The following is a 14,150-nucleotide window of genomic DNA, read 5'->3' as shown; positions in this document are numbered from 1 at the left end:
GCCGTACGGGAGTTGTAGCGATGGGACTACTACCAATTGGATACCATGAAATTGGAGAGAAAAAATAATAATATTTTTTTTAAACTATGAAATAACACATGTAGTGTAGTAACACATACAAGTGTTAAACCAATCAAAATATATATTTAGATTTTAGTTTCTTCAAAGTATCCACCCCTTGCCTTAATGACAGCTTTGCACACTCTTGGCATTCTCTCAACCAGCTTCATGAGAAATGCTTTTCTAACAGGATTTCCCACATATGCTGAGCACGTGTTCCTTCACTCTTTTCCTTCACTCTGCGGTCCAAATCATCCCACACCATCTCAACTGGGTTGAGGTTGGGTGATTGTGGAGGCCAGGTCATCTGATGCAGCACTCCATCACTCTCCTTGGTCAAATAGCCCTTACACAGCCTGGAGGTGTGTTTTGGGTCACTGTCTTGTTGAAAAACAAATGATAGTCCCACTAAGCGCAAAGCAGATGGGATGGCTTATCGCTGCAGAATGCTGTGGTAGGCATGCTGGTTAAGTGTGCCTTGAATTCTAAATAAATCACTGACAGTGTCACCAGCAAATCACCATCACACCTCCTCCTGCATGTTTCACGGTGGGAGCCACACATGCAGAGATCATCAAGCACGGTGGTTGGAACCAAAAATATCAGATTTGGATTCATCAGACCAAAGGATAGATTTCCACCGGTCTAATGTCCATTGATCGTGTTTCTTGGCCCCAGCTAGTCTCTTCTTCTTATTTGTGTCCTTTAGTAGTGGTTTCAGCAATTCGACCATGAAGGCCTGATTCACGCAGTCTCCTCTGAACAGTTGATGTTGAGATGTATCTGTTACTTGAACTCTGTGAAGCATTTATTTGGTCTGCAATTTCTGAGGCTGGTGGTAACTGTAATGAACTTATCCTCTGCAGCAGAGGTAACTCTGGGTCTTCCTTTCCTGTGGCGGTCCTCATGAGAGCCAGTTTCATCATAGCGCTTGATGGTTTTTGCCTTGTCTTAAAGTAATGATGGAAAGTTGTTTCTCTTTGCTTATTTGAGCTGTTCTTGCCATTATATGGACTTGGTCTTTTACCAAATAGTGCTATATTCTGTATAGCACCATACCTTGTCACAACAGATCTGATTGTCTCAAACACATTTAAGGAAAGAAATTCCACAAATTAACTTTTAACAAGGCACACCTGTTAATTGAAATGCATTCCAGATGTACCTCATGAAGCTGGTGGTGCTCTTGTTCTCCATAGACTTTACAGTGTCCCATAACTTTTTGGAGTTAGAGCTACAGGATGCAAATTTCTGCTTGTAAAAGCTGGCCTTTGCTTTCCTGACTGACTGTGTGTATTGGTTCCTGACTTCCCTGAACAGTTGCATATCGCGGGGACTATTCGATGCTATTGCAGTCCACCACAGGATGTTTTTGCGCTGGTCGAGGGCAGTCAGGTCTATTTTCAAGCATAGTGGTGGCTGCATCATGTTATGTCTATGCTTGTAATTGTTAAGGACTGGGGAGTTTTTCAGGATACAAAATAAATGGAGTGGAGCCAAACACAGACACAATCCAAGAGGAAAACCTGGTTCAGTCTGCCTTCCACCAGACACTGGGAGATTAATTCATCTGTCAGCAGGACAATAAACCTAAAACACAAGGCCAAATCTACACTGGAGTTGCTTACCAAGGAGGCAATGAATGTTCCTGAGTGACCGAGTTACAGTTTTGACTTAAATCTGCTTGAAAATCTATGGCAAGACCTGCAAATGGTTGTCTAGCAATGATCAACAACCAATTTAACAGAGCTTGAATCCTTTTTTAAAGAGTAATGGGCAAATGTTGCACAATCCAGGTGTGGAAAGCTCTTAGAGACTTACCCAGAAAGACTCACAGCTGTAATTGCTGCCAAAGGTGCTTCTACAAAGTCTTGGGTGTGAATACTTAACGAAATTAGATATTTCTGTACTTCATATTAAATACATTTGCAAACATTTCTAATAACATGTTTTCAATTTGTCATTATGGGGCATTGTGTGTAAATGGGTGATAAAAATATATATTTTGAATTCCGGCTGTAACACCACAAAATGTGGAATGAGTTGAGGAGGATGAATACTTTCTGAAGGCACTGTATTAGATATAACACAGGCATACGTTTATACCGGTGTTCTCTGCTGTCTGTTCCCTGTGTCCACTACCAGCTGCTGTATGAGGACAGTCAGATGGTGACCCTGACCGCCCCCTACATCTCAGGGTTCCTGGCCTTCAGGGAGACCCCCTATCTGCTGGAGGCACTGCAGCGCCTGGAGACGACCCAGCCCAGCCTGCTACCTCAGGTCAGGGTCTGGCCACTTTGGCATTGGAGATGTTACAGTTTAACTGACTTAGTTGCTGTTATACTCAGAGAACCCTAATGTCTCAATTTAGTTGAAAGTAAATGTCACTCTGACATGTATTATACTGTCTGACTTCTGTTGAGACTTAAGGTTAGTACAGTTTCATTGATGTTGTCGGTTTTCTATGTCCAACTGTTTAACTTTTCACCTCAGGGCGATACATCTGTGTGTTAATGCCTTTCTTTTCAGCTATCCAATACCCTCTATCTTCCTCTCCCACTATGTGTGTCCATAAGTCAGCTCTGTATCATCCATACCTTTCCACTCTCCTGTGTTAGTCACAGCCCACACAAATCACTCACTCCCACCTCAAGTCGGGTCCCTGTCCACACCCCTCCCACACAAAACACATCTGCCTAACACATGCACGTTGCCCTCGTGGATTTATCACTGACATTTACCAATGGACACTGACAGACCATTCCCTGCTGCTTTATGTACAGCTCCTCAAATTCTTTCTACATGACTTAATGATTCACAGCAGAAGTATGCCTGTACAACCACCTTGGCAATGTAAGAAATCAGTGAAAGGGCTGTTGGCACAGTTCAATACATTCAGTACATCCATCCAACAAAATCTTGTGAAAACTCTTCTTTTGTTAGCCTGTAGAAAGACCTCATGCTGTATAAGTACAAGGGACAGCAGAGAGCTGCTTTGAGACTTGCCCATCTCTCACCCGTTGCCTCTTTCTGTACTTGCCCATCTCTCACCCGTTGCCTCTTTCTGTACTTGCCCATCTCTCACCCGTTGCCTCTTTCTGTACTTGCCCATCTCTCACCCGTTGCCTCTTTCTGTACTTGCCCATCTCTCACCCGTTGCCTCTTTCTGTACTTGCCCATCTCTCACCCGTTGCCTCTTTCTGTACTTGCCCATCTCTCACCCGTTGCCTCTTTCTGTACTTGCCCATCTCTCACCCGTTGCCTCTTTCTGTACTTGCCCATCTCTCACCCGTTGCCTCTTTCTGTACTTGCCCATCTCTTACCCGTTGCCTCTTTCTGTACTTGCCCATCTCTCACCAGTTGCCTTTTTCTGTACTTGCCCATATCTCACCTGTTGCCTCTTTCTGTACTTGCCCATCTCTCACCCGTTGCCTCTTTCTGTACTTGCCCATATCTCACCCGTTGCCTCTTTCTGTACTTGCCCATCTCTCACCCGTTGCCTCTTTCTGTACTTGCCCATCTCTCACCCGTTGCCTCTTTCTGTACTTGCCCATCTCTCACCCGTTGCCTCTTTCTGTACTTGCCCATCTCTTACCCGTCGCCTCTTTCTGTACTTGCCCATCTCTCACCCGTTGCCTTTTTCTGTACTTGCCCATATCTCACCTGTTGCCTCTTTCTGTACTTGCCCATCTCTCACCCGTTGCCTCTTTCTGTACTTGCCCATATCTCACCCGTTGCCTCTTTCTGTACTTGCCCATCTCTCACCCGTTGCCTCTTTCTGTACTTGCCCATCTCTCACCCGTTGCCTCTTTATCTGTCCCCAACAGGTGGTCTTGGTGGATGGGAATGGTCTGTTCCACTACAGAGGTGAGTAGTGAAACAGACGATCTCGGTCTCAAATTAAGACTGATTCGAACTGAGACCGAGACTGGATTCTCAGGCGACATACTGTCTACTAATAGCATTGACTATTTACTACTAACAGTAGCATGTTACATACTTGCATAACAATTCAGACTTCAGCTGGTTGTGACGGTCATGTCCCCTACTATACATATGGGGTTGTCTTTTTTCCAGAGTTTGGCCTGGCGTGTCACCTGGGAGTTCTGTCAGGGCTTCCCTGTATAGGTGTGGCCAAGAACCTCCTGCAGGTGCAGGGTGTGGAGAAGAACGAGAAACACCAGTCACAGGTGAGAGCTCCACCGCTCACATTTCACACCGGTAGAGACCAAAATGATGAACAAATAAACAATTTTTTTTTGGGGGGGGGGAGATGGCATTGAATCAAATGGCTCATTTCCAATGAGTTAATGCCTGTAAGGGCGGAGTGTCGCTAGTTATATTTAATTTGTTCTTTTGTTTTTACAATAACAACTGGTTAACACATTCTGATGGATAGCACTCAAATGAGATCTCAACTGACATTGGACTACTAAACTGTAGCCTACCTACAGTAGGTCTGCATTTGAGAAAATGTCTGACCTCCAATGTGAAGCTTTTGTCAAGCTTTTCCTCTCCTCTTCTGTTGTTGACAGACTTCACATACCATCCTCGGTGGTGTGGTCCCTTTTCTTGTGACTGTATCAAACAACATTTTTGATACATTGATACAAAATAATTATAGGCCTACCTACAGTTTTATAGTGTTAATTTAATATTCATGAATCATTCATGTGGGCTCTTGTCTACCTTTGTGCTCTATTTGTCACACTTAGTCATACTGTAGCTGTGTTGAAATTGGAGTACAGAGAGCACAATGCATTATTCATCATTCTATTGTGATAAATGTTTTACGGTAGTGTGTTTTCTTGCCTGGATCTATTGTAATATTTTATTGTGGGATGTTAGTTTCTCTCCCCAGTGTATCTGTGGCTTGAACTGTATTATACAAGTCGAGCAAAAACAAAAACCTGTTGGTGAAAACCGTAAACCAGCTCTTATTGAAGAGAATACTGGTGGGAGGAGTCTCCAGTAAAATACAGTATATAAACTCAGCAAAAAAAGAAACATCCTCTCACTGTCAACTGAGTTTATTTTCAGCAAACTTAACGTGTGAATATTTGTGTGAACATAGCAAGATTCAACAACTGAGACATAAACTGAACAAGTTCCACAGACATGTGACTAACAGAAATGGAAAAATGTGTCCCTGAACAAATAAAAAGGAACAGTCAGTATCTGGTGTGGCCACCAGCTGCATTAAGTATTGCAGTGCATCTCCTCTTCATGGACTGCAACAGATTTGCCAGTTCTTGCTGTGAGATGTTACCCCACTCTTCCACCAAGGCACCTGCAAGTTCCCGGACACATTCCTGGGGGGAATGACCCCATCCCTCACCCTCTGATCCAACAGGTCTCCGACATGCTCAATGGGATTAAGTTCCGGGCTCTTCGGTGACAATGGCAGAACACTGACATTCCTGTCTTGCAGGAAATCACGCACAGAACGAGCAGTATGGCTGGTGGCATTGTCACGCATGTCAGGATAAGCCTGCAGGAAGGGTACCACATGAGGGAGGAGGATGTCTTCCCTGTAACGCACAGCGTTGAGATTGGCTGCAATGACATCAAGCTCAGTTTGATGATGCTGTGACACACCACCCCAGACCATGACGGACCCTCCACCTCCAAATCGATCCCACTCCAGTGTACAGGCCTTGGTGTAACGCTCATTCCTTTGACAATAAACGTGAATCCGACCATCACCCCTGGTGAGACAAAACCGTGACTTGTCAGTGAAGAGCACTTTTTGCCAGTCCTGTCTGGTCCAGCTATGGTGGGTTTGTGCCCATAGGCGGCGTTGTTGCCGGTGATGTCTGGTGAGGACCTGCCTTACAACAGGCCTACAAGCCCTCAGTCCAGCCTCTCTCAGCCTATTGCGGACAGTCTGAGCACTGATGGAGGGATTGTGTGTTCCTGGTGTAACTCGGGCAGTTATTGTTGCCATCCTGTACCTGTCCCGCAGGTGTGATGTTCGGATGTCTGCCACTGCGAGGACGATCAGCTGTCCGTCCTGTCTCCCTGTAGCACTGTCGTAGGCATCTCACAGTACAGACATTGCAATTTATTGCCCTGGCCACATCTGCAGTCCTCATGCCTCCTTGCAGCATGCCTAAGGCACATTCACGCAGATGAGCAGGGACCCTGGGCATCTTTCTTTTGGTGTTTTTCAGAGTCAGTAGAAAGGTTTCTTTAGTGTCCTAAATTTTCATTACTGTGACCTTAATTGCCTACCGTCTGGGAAACCGTGTTCAAACCCTTTACAATGAAGATCTGTGAAGTTATTTGGATTTTTAGGAATCATCTTTGAAAGACAGGGTCCTGAAAAAGCGACGTTTCTTTTTTTGCTGAGTTTATATATATTTTTTAAAGCAATTTGTTTCGTTGTGGAAAATTCCAATCCAAAATTACAAATAATTTAATTTTAAGGAAATGAATTGCATGCTTCAGGCTTGCATCAGAGCAGGGATATAGTGGGATGGTTTGGTGTCTGTAATGACTGATGGAGAGGTGATAGTAATGAGAGAGGTAAGGGATTCACTCTCTTCTGAGTTTGACAGACAGACAGACATACAGACATACATACATACATGCATGCATGCTTGCTAACAGATTTCCATCGTAAAAGGCCATGGTAGTTGTGGCCATGGTAGCCAGTACCCTGAACACACGCCACCAAAAATCAACTGCCAAACGGCTCCACAACCTAAAAACTCTATTACCATCCAATAACCGCAGCTCAAACCGTGCCCACGACGCACATCTATGTTAGCGTAGCGCACTAATCTTACACAACACTTTGTGAAAAACAGTTGATGTCCCTCAGCTCTGCTTTAGCTCTAACGGCTGTTATGTTTAGACTCAGATTAGGTTTCCACTGTTTATGACCAGAGAAACCGGTAGCGACTCCCAAGTTAATTAGATCTCTCTCGGGCGACACTTAGCGTCTCACAGACGATAGCGATAGCATAAGCCTCACTAACCGAACTACTGTAGCCACGGTGTGGATTGCATTGGCTGAGATTTCTGAGCAAACTGATACAGTATCTGTCAGTTAGCTACTGTTAGCCAAAGTGTTGGCTCTTAGCTAGTCTTTCATTAAGGTATCAGGTAGCTTTTAGCAGTTCAGATACATTTCCCTCAGGCTTTTAGCTAGCGACGCTCCAGTTATTTTAAATGAAACATTAGAACACCTCTTATCTTGACTTTGGTACTGGCGTCAGGCTCTGTTTTCAAATGATGGCTCACTGCGGATTGTAGAATGATAGATGTGACCTGTCTGACTTCAATATACAAGCGTACCGTTAAACTGCCATGTGTGTAGTTGTTTTTGCTCATTAATCACATCGATGCAACATGAGTCATATTTGTTCCTCCAACTGCTCTCACCCGAAATTAGATTAGGGGAATCTGTGTTCATACGTCCAGAGTGAAGGAGACGTCAAAGATACGCACGGACATCCAATGTGTCGCTGGGGTTTCGTTATGTCCTAGGGTTTCGTAACATTGCGCTGCCGCCCAATTCAAATCCCAGCAAAATGTCAATTTAAACATCGCAATACAATTTACGTGAATTGTTCATGGGATTTAAACATGAAGGCGTTTTTAGAAGTTCCTGTGATCATGGCGCCTCTGTTGTCACGGTGACATCACATTTCTGTGTTCCTGTTACCCCCCGCGTCTTATTATGGGCTAAAGGTTTGTATGGCCATGCCACTGTTCTTCTCCCGTTGTGTGTGCATGTGTACATATGTGTGTGTTATGCGTCACTGCAACAGTGGTTCTATTGTGTGCATTGCCAGGGAGTGACTCACTGAGGCCTGTTGAATGAGATGAGCTCGATGGATGGGGGCAAAATTCCATTCACATGGCAGCTGCTGCCCCTGCTTGCTGCTCTGTGGATGAAATTCCTGTCTCTGTCTCTCTTTTTCGCTTCTCTTTCTATGGCTCCACTCTATTTCCCAGCTCTCTCTCTCGCTTCTTTCACTCCTTCTCTCTCTCCTCTCTCTCCAACTGCCGTCTCTCAATATCCCATCATCATTTTTCCCTCTCCCAGTTCTCTCCCAGACCCCTTCACGCACTCTTTCTCTCCCTCCTCCTCTTCCTCTCTGGCACTGAGTCAAACCACTGTGTTATTGATGGTTGGCCTGTCTCATGTCCTACTGCCCAGGGTGGCTGACTCAGACAGACACACTGCTCTCCCAGATACCACCAGATGGGACCTGGGCCCTACCTGGCCCCTCACCTGGCGTATCCTCCTGTCCTGTATTATAATTAGTTATAGTGAAATGGATAAGACATCAAAGCTTTCGTTAGTTTAAAGCCAAGCCCTCATCTCCAATGAGACACCTGTTACAGCATCAGACTTGGCATCAGGGATGAGGATGGTTCGTTTTGATCTGAATGTATCTCAAGCTGATTGCAGGATCTGAGAGCCTCTCTCAAATAAACACTGCATCATCCAATATGTGAAATATCAGATTTTTTACTTTCAAGTTTAAGGTCGAGTGAAGACGGGATTATGTGGTTTTTCACGTACCGATGACTCACACCATCCTATGCACTTCAAATGAGATTTACACTACATGACCAAAAGTATGTGGACATCTGCTTGTCAAATATCTCATTCCAAAATCAAGGGCATTAATATGGAGTTGGTCCCCCTTTGCTGCTATAACAGCCTCTATAACTATAACACGCTTCAGCGTGTAAAATACTGTGAGCTTGTGTGGCACTTACGGTTGACCGGGGCAGCTCTAGCTGGGCAGAAATATGACTAACTGACTTTTTTTATGACAGTGCCATGTTAAAAGTCAGTGAACTCTTCAGTAATGCCATTCTACCATATGGAGGTTGCACGGCTGTGTGCTCGATTTTATACACCTGTCAGCAACGGGTGTGGCTGAAATAGGCAAATTCACTAATATGAAGGGGTGTCTACATACTTTTGTAAATATAGTACATTACCAGGGAGGAAACAAGACAGCTACTAGCATGTTGCCTTGTGAGAAAGACAGGAACAGGGCTGTGAAGAACATGTCAGGGTCTCATCCTCCCCTCGAAGAAAAGAGAGACGAGGAGATGGAAGAGAGAAAGACTTTGATATTGCAAGAAATATAAACACGCGCACAGACAGAGAGAAAGTCAGACTCGGACGGACAGACGAACAGACTGACAGTAGTAGTGTGCATAAATGATGGTCTGACTCCACTCCTCCTCAGATTGCCTCATTGCAGAAGGGAGGAGAGAGCTTCCCTCTGACTAGCGACTCAGGAAAAGTGCTGGGGAAGGTAAGACTCACGCGCACGTTCACTGCATCGCACACAAACGCGTAATCAGTAGTTCTAAACATACAGTCTCTCCTCTCCTCTGTCTGTCTCTCTGTTTCTCCTCTCTCTCTCTCCATCCATCCCTTTTCGTCCTCCCTTTTCGTCCTCTTTCTTTCTAGGCCCTGCGTAGTTCTGACAGCAGTACCAAACCAGTGTATGTTTCAGTGGGCCACAAGATCAGCCTGGACACGGCCCTGCGCCTCACACACTCCTGCTGCCGCTACCGTGTTCCAGAGCCTATCAGACAGGTACACACACACACACACACACACACAGTCAAACACATACACATATTCCCACACGCATACGAAAAGAGCCACTCAGTCACCAGATTAGAAGTCAGTCTGATCAATGAAAGCCAACTGAGAAAAACCCTGTCAAATGGCTGGGAGGAACAGAGCAAATCAAAATGGCTTGCTGGACACGGGACACCATTTCAAGTTAACCTGTCTGCTAATGCTTCTCTCATAGAGAGGGATAGAGGCCGCACTTTCCACAAATCCTGTTGTAGCATGGGCAGCGCCATTAAAGTTTATAATGGCAAAAAGAGGGTGGGCAGGCTCTCTTTCTAACTTGATGCTCATCTCCACCTGCAGTCTGTTAGTGTTATTCTGCATTCCTGCCACTAGACTGTGCTGTTCCCTTAGAGATAAGTGTGGCGGCATAACTCATCTGCCTTACACACTGGGCTGCTGTCAAAACCAGCCCTGCACTGCACCCAGTCCTCTCTCACACACACACACACATGCACAGAAACACGCTCGCTCGCTCACTCACTTTCTCTCTCGCTTTCTCATTCTCTCTTTCTCACTCTCTACCCCCTCTCTGTCTCTGTGTCTTTTTTTCTCCACTGCAGTCGGCACACACACGCACGCACGCACGTACACACACACACACACACACACCTCTATTCTCAGTATATTGCCAGGAGAGCTGCAGCAGTAATGTAGTCTTGGCTAACTCATCTCCTCCTGTGTGTGTGTTCATTTCATCAGTGAGTGTGCTAATGTATTTAGTGGGTGCTGGGGGTTCGTCCAATAAGATTGGACCTGGACATCGCTGAGAGCAAGGGGACTGGCAGAGAGATCACCGCTCTGTTCTTTCTCTCTTCATATCTCTCTCTCTCCCTCATCTCTCATTCCCCGCGTTATTTGGTTCACCTCACTTATCTGTCTATCTCCTCTCTCTCTCTACACTTCTCTCTCTCTCTACACCTCACTCTCTCTCCAGACGGTCGTCAACGTTGACCCTTGACAAGCCATATTGCTGCCAGCCAGCACTCAACCACGTACACACACACACACACACACACACAAACACACTGATGATAGCACAGAGCCAGCAGCGACAGGTTGCCAAGTTTTCTCGTGCTGTGGAAACAACAATATGCTCCTGCTCCTCAGCGTTTAATTGCGGTTTGCTGTTGGGACGCAAACACAGGAACAGGTGGCGGAGGTTTGCCAAATAAGGGCACAGGCATCGTTTATGCATTCAGGAAGAGGGACAAATTGGAGCGTGTACGTTAATGAGGTGTTTTGGGGCATCGGAAGTAGGGATTTGGGTTGACAGGTTGGGTTAAGAACCTGGGTATGTAGACCGTTCATGTGAGATGGGTTGGGGATCATACTGAAGCAAAATCATTTGAACTAGGTTACAGTGGGCACCTGTTCAGAATGTAATCTTAAACCCCTAGCCTCTTTTTCCATCCCTCTTCTCCTATCTTTTCCTGTCCTTTCCACTTCCCTTCTTTCATCTTCTCCCCTCTTTTCATTCCTCTCCTCTATTCTCCTGCCTTCCTCTCTTTCCTCTCCTCCTCCCCTCCTCACTGTACCTGTTCAACCCGAGAGAAAGAAAATCCCTCAGTCTGTCTGATCTCTACAGTTAAAAGAGCGAGAGCTTGAGATGAAAGAGAAAGACGACGTCGCGGTTGGAGTCTGCAGTGAGGAGTTGATGGTGCAGAGGGCTGAAGGCAGAGTCAAGGCACTGCAGCAGAGTCTGTATGCACAGTGCGTTGAGTGCGGAGGAACGCGCGCTTTTACACTAACGGGATGAGGCTCTCCATCTCACCCACTCACGCTCATGTACACTTTTAAACTCGCATAGACTCCCTCTACAAATACACTCATTCATATCAGTATTATGCGCAGTCACTTGCTCATATACTCAGTCACTCACACATATTCTTCTCGGTCGCTGAGGAAGCCTGAGACAGCGTAGCCCATTGAGGACATTCAACCTTTTCCAGGAGTAAACACTCTTAGAGCCCTCAGAGGAAGATTGACTAGTGTGTGTCAATGACACACACACACACACACACACACACACACTCCCCTCTTCCTAGCCTTTCTTAATGAGGCCACAAACAAAGCTAATGGACAGTAGGAGTCCTTTTACCTAATGATGAGGGAGGCCAGGCAGGCCTCCGCACCATTCACACACTCCCAGTGGACCCTGTGTGTGTGTCGGCCTTGTGTGTGTATCTACGTCCACGTCCGCTTGGCTGGTAATGATCTCCGGACAGCAGAAATCCATACTGACAGGAAGACGCGATGTTGTTCATGGACAACAAGGAACCAATGCTAGAGCCATAACACCAGTCTACTCTACTACTTTGGTCTCTTTCCTTTAGGGAGGAAGGACTAGGAGGGCTCACCAGTGAAGTTGATTACTGCAGCTCATGAACAGCACCAGTCTTGTGGTACTGACCATTGCCAATCAGTTAGGGCTAGTAGTAGTAATCAATTCAATTTGGTAAAGCTTTATTGTACCCAAAGGGGTGAATTGTTGACCAGACAAAGCACAATGATGTCAGTGTCACACAAAGTCCTGCAGACAGGGTAACAACTTTTAAAAGTCCTGCAGACAGGGTAACAACTTTAAAAGTCCTACAGACAGGATAACAACTTTAAATGTCCTACAGACAGGGTAACAACGTTAAAAGTCCTACAGACAGGGTAACAACGTTAAAAGTCCTGCAGACAGGGTAACAACTTTAAAAGTCCTGCAGACAGGGGTAACAACTTTTAAAAGTCCTGCAGACAGGGTAACAACTTTAAAAGTCCTACAGACAGGATAACAACTTTAAATGTCCTACAGACAGGGTAACAACGTTAAAAGTCCTGCAGACAGGGTAACAACTTTAAAAGTCCTGCAGACAGGGTAACAACTTTAAAAGTCCTGCAGACAGGGTAACAATTTTAAAAGTCCTGCAGACAGGGTAACAACTTTAAAAGTCCTGCAGACAGGGTAACAACGTTAAAAGTCCTGCAGACAGGGTAACAACTTTAAAAGTACTACAGACAGGGTAACAACGTTAAAAGTCCTGCAGACAGGGTAACAACTTTAAAAGTACTACAGACAGGGTAACAACGTTAAAAGTCCTGCAGACAGGGTAACAACTTTAAAAGTCCTGCAGACAGGGTAACAACTTTAAAAGTCCTACAGACAGGGTAACAACGTTAAAAGTCCTGCAGACAGGGTAACAACTTTAAAAGTCCTGCAGACAGGGTAACAACGTTAAAAGTCCTGCAGACAGGGTAACAACTTTAAAAGTCCTGCAGACAGGGTAACAACTTTAAAAGTCCTGCAGACAGGGTAACAACTTTAAAAGGATAGACTGGTGAAAAACGCCTAAAACAAACAAATCCTTGCTTCTCTAGTGAAATAGTCGTTCTATTCGAAAGGCAATATTTTTTTATGTAAATCCTGCTTCTGCAGGATAAATGTCATGATTCTGGTAGGAGTCCACAACTACAGTAGGAGCGCCGCTCTAGGTGGCCATTCTAGTTCTACCATAACTCCATGCCTACAGTTGAAAGGAAGTTTACATACACTTAGGTTGGAGTCATTAAAATTAGGTTGGAGTCATTAAAACTTGTTTTTCAACCACTCCACAAATTTCTTGTTTAACACTAAGTATACACTAAGTTGACTGTGCCTTTAAACAGCTTGGAAAATTCCAGAAAATTGTGTCATGGCTTTAGAAGCTTCTGATAAGATAATTGTCATCATTTGAGTCAATTGGAGGTGTACCTGTGGATGTATTTCAATGCCTACCCTCAAACTCAGTGCCTTTTTGCTTGACATCATGGGAAAATCAAAATAATTCAGCCAAGACCTCCACAAGTCTGGTTCATCCTTGGGAGCAATTTCCAAACACCTGAAGGTACCACGTTCATCTGTACAAACAATAGTACGCAAGTATAACACTATGGGACACTATGCAAATCTATCCCAGAACAACAGCAAAGGACCTTGTGAAGATGCTGGAGGAAACGGGTACAAAAGTATCTATATCCACAGTAAAACGAGTCCTATATCGACATAACCTGAAAGGTCGCTCAGCAAGGAAGAAGCCACTGTTCCAAAACCACCATTAAAAAAAGCCAGACTACAGTTTGCAACTGCACATGGGGACAAAGATCGTACTTTTTGGAGAAATGTTCTCTGGTCTGATGAAACAAAAATAGAACTGTTTGGTCGTAATGACCATTGTTATGTTTGGAGGAATAAGGGGGAGGCTTGCAAGCCGAAGAACACCATCCCAGCCGTGAAGCACAGGGGTGGCAGCATCATGTTGTGGGGGTGCTTTGCTGGAGGAGGGACTAGTGCACTTCACAAAATAGATGGCATCATGAGGTAGGAAAATTATGTGGATATATTGAAGCAACATCTCAAGACCTCAGTCAGGAAGTTAAAGCTTGGTCGCAAATCGGTCTTCCAAATGGAGAATGACCCCAATTATAATTCCAAAGTTGTGGC

General features: G+C 45.0%; 1 protein-coding gene across 7 annotated transcripts in view; it reads left to right on the top strand.

Moving 5' to 3' along the window:
- The window catches only part of LOC110485939 (endonuclease V), a 55,301-nt gene that overhangs the window by 9,840 nt on the left and 31,311 nt on the right, over window positions 1-14,150 (top strand). For all 7 annotated transcript variants that reach the window (XR_005035493.1, XM_021557188.2, XM_021557186.2 and 4 more), the window contains exons 3-7: window positions 2,206-2,340; window positions 3,888-3,927; window positions 4,138-4,250; window positions 9,282-9,350; window positions 9,509-9,637. Coding sequence is in view for 6 of the 7 variants with exons in the window: in XM_021557188.2 (XP_021412863.1) it covers window positions 2,206-2,340; window positions 3,888-3,927; window positions 4,138-4,250; window positions 9,282-9,350; window positions 9,509-9,637 (486 nt within the window). In the remaining variant the exon portion in view is untranslated. The remainder of the gene's footprint in view (window positions 1-2,205; window positions 2,341-3,887; window positions 3,928-4,137; window positions 4,251-9,281; window positions 9,351-9,508; window positions 9,638-14,150) is intronic.

The sequence above is a fragment of the Oncorhynchus mykiss genome, chromosome 13 (genome assembly GCF_013265735.2).
Source record: "Oncorhynchus mykiss isolate Arlee chromosome 13, USDA_OmykA_1.1, whole genome shotgun sequence".
Taxonomy (NCBI): Eukaryota; Metazoa; Chordata; class Actinopteri; order Salmoniformes; family Salmonidae; genus Oncorhynchus; species Oncorhynchus mykiss.
The sequence above is the reverse complement of the archived record's forward strand: the minus strand, read 5'-3'. Positions and strand labels throughout refer to the sequence as shown.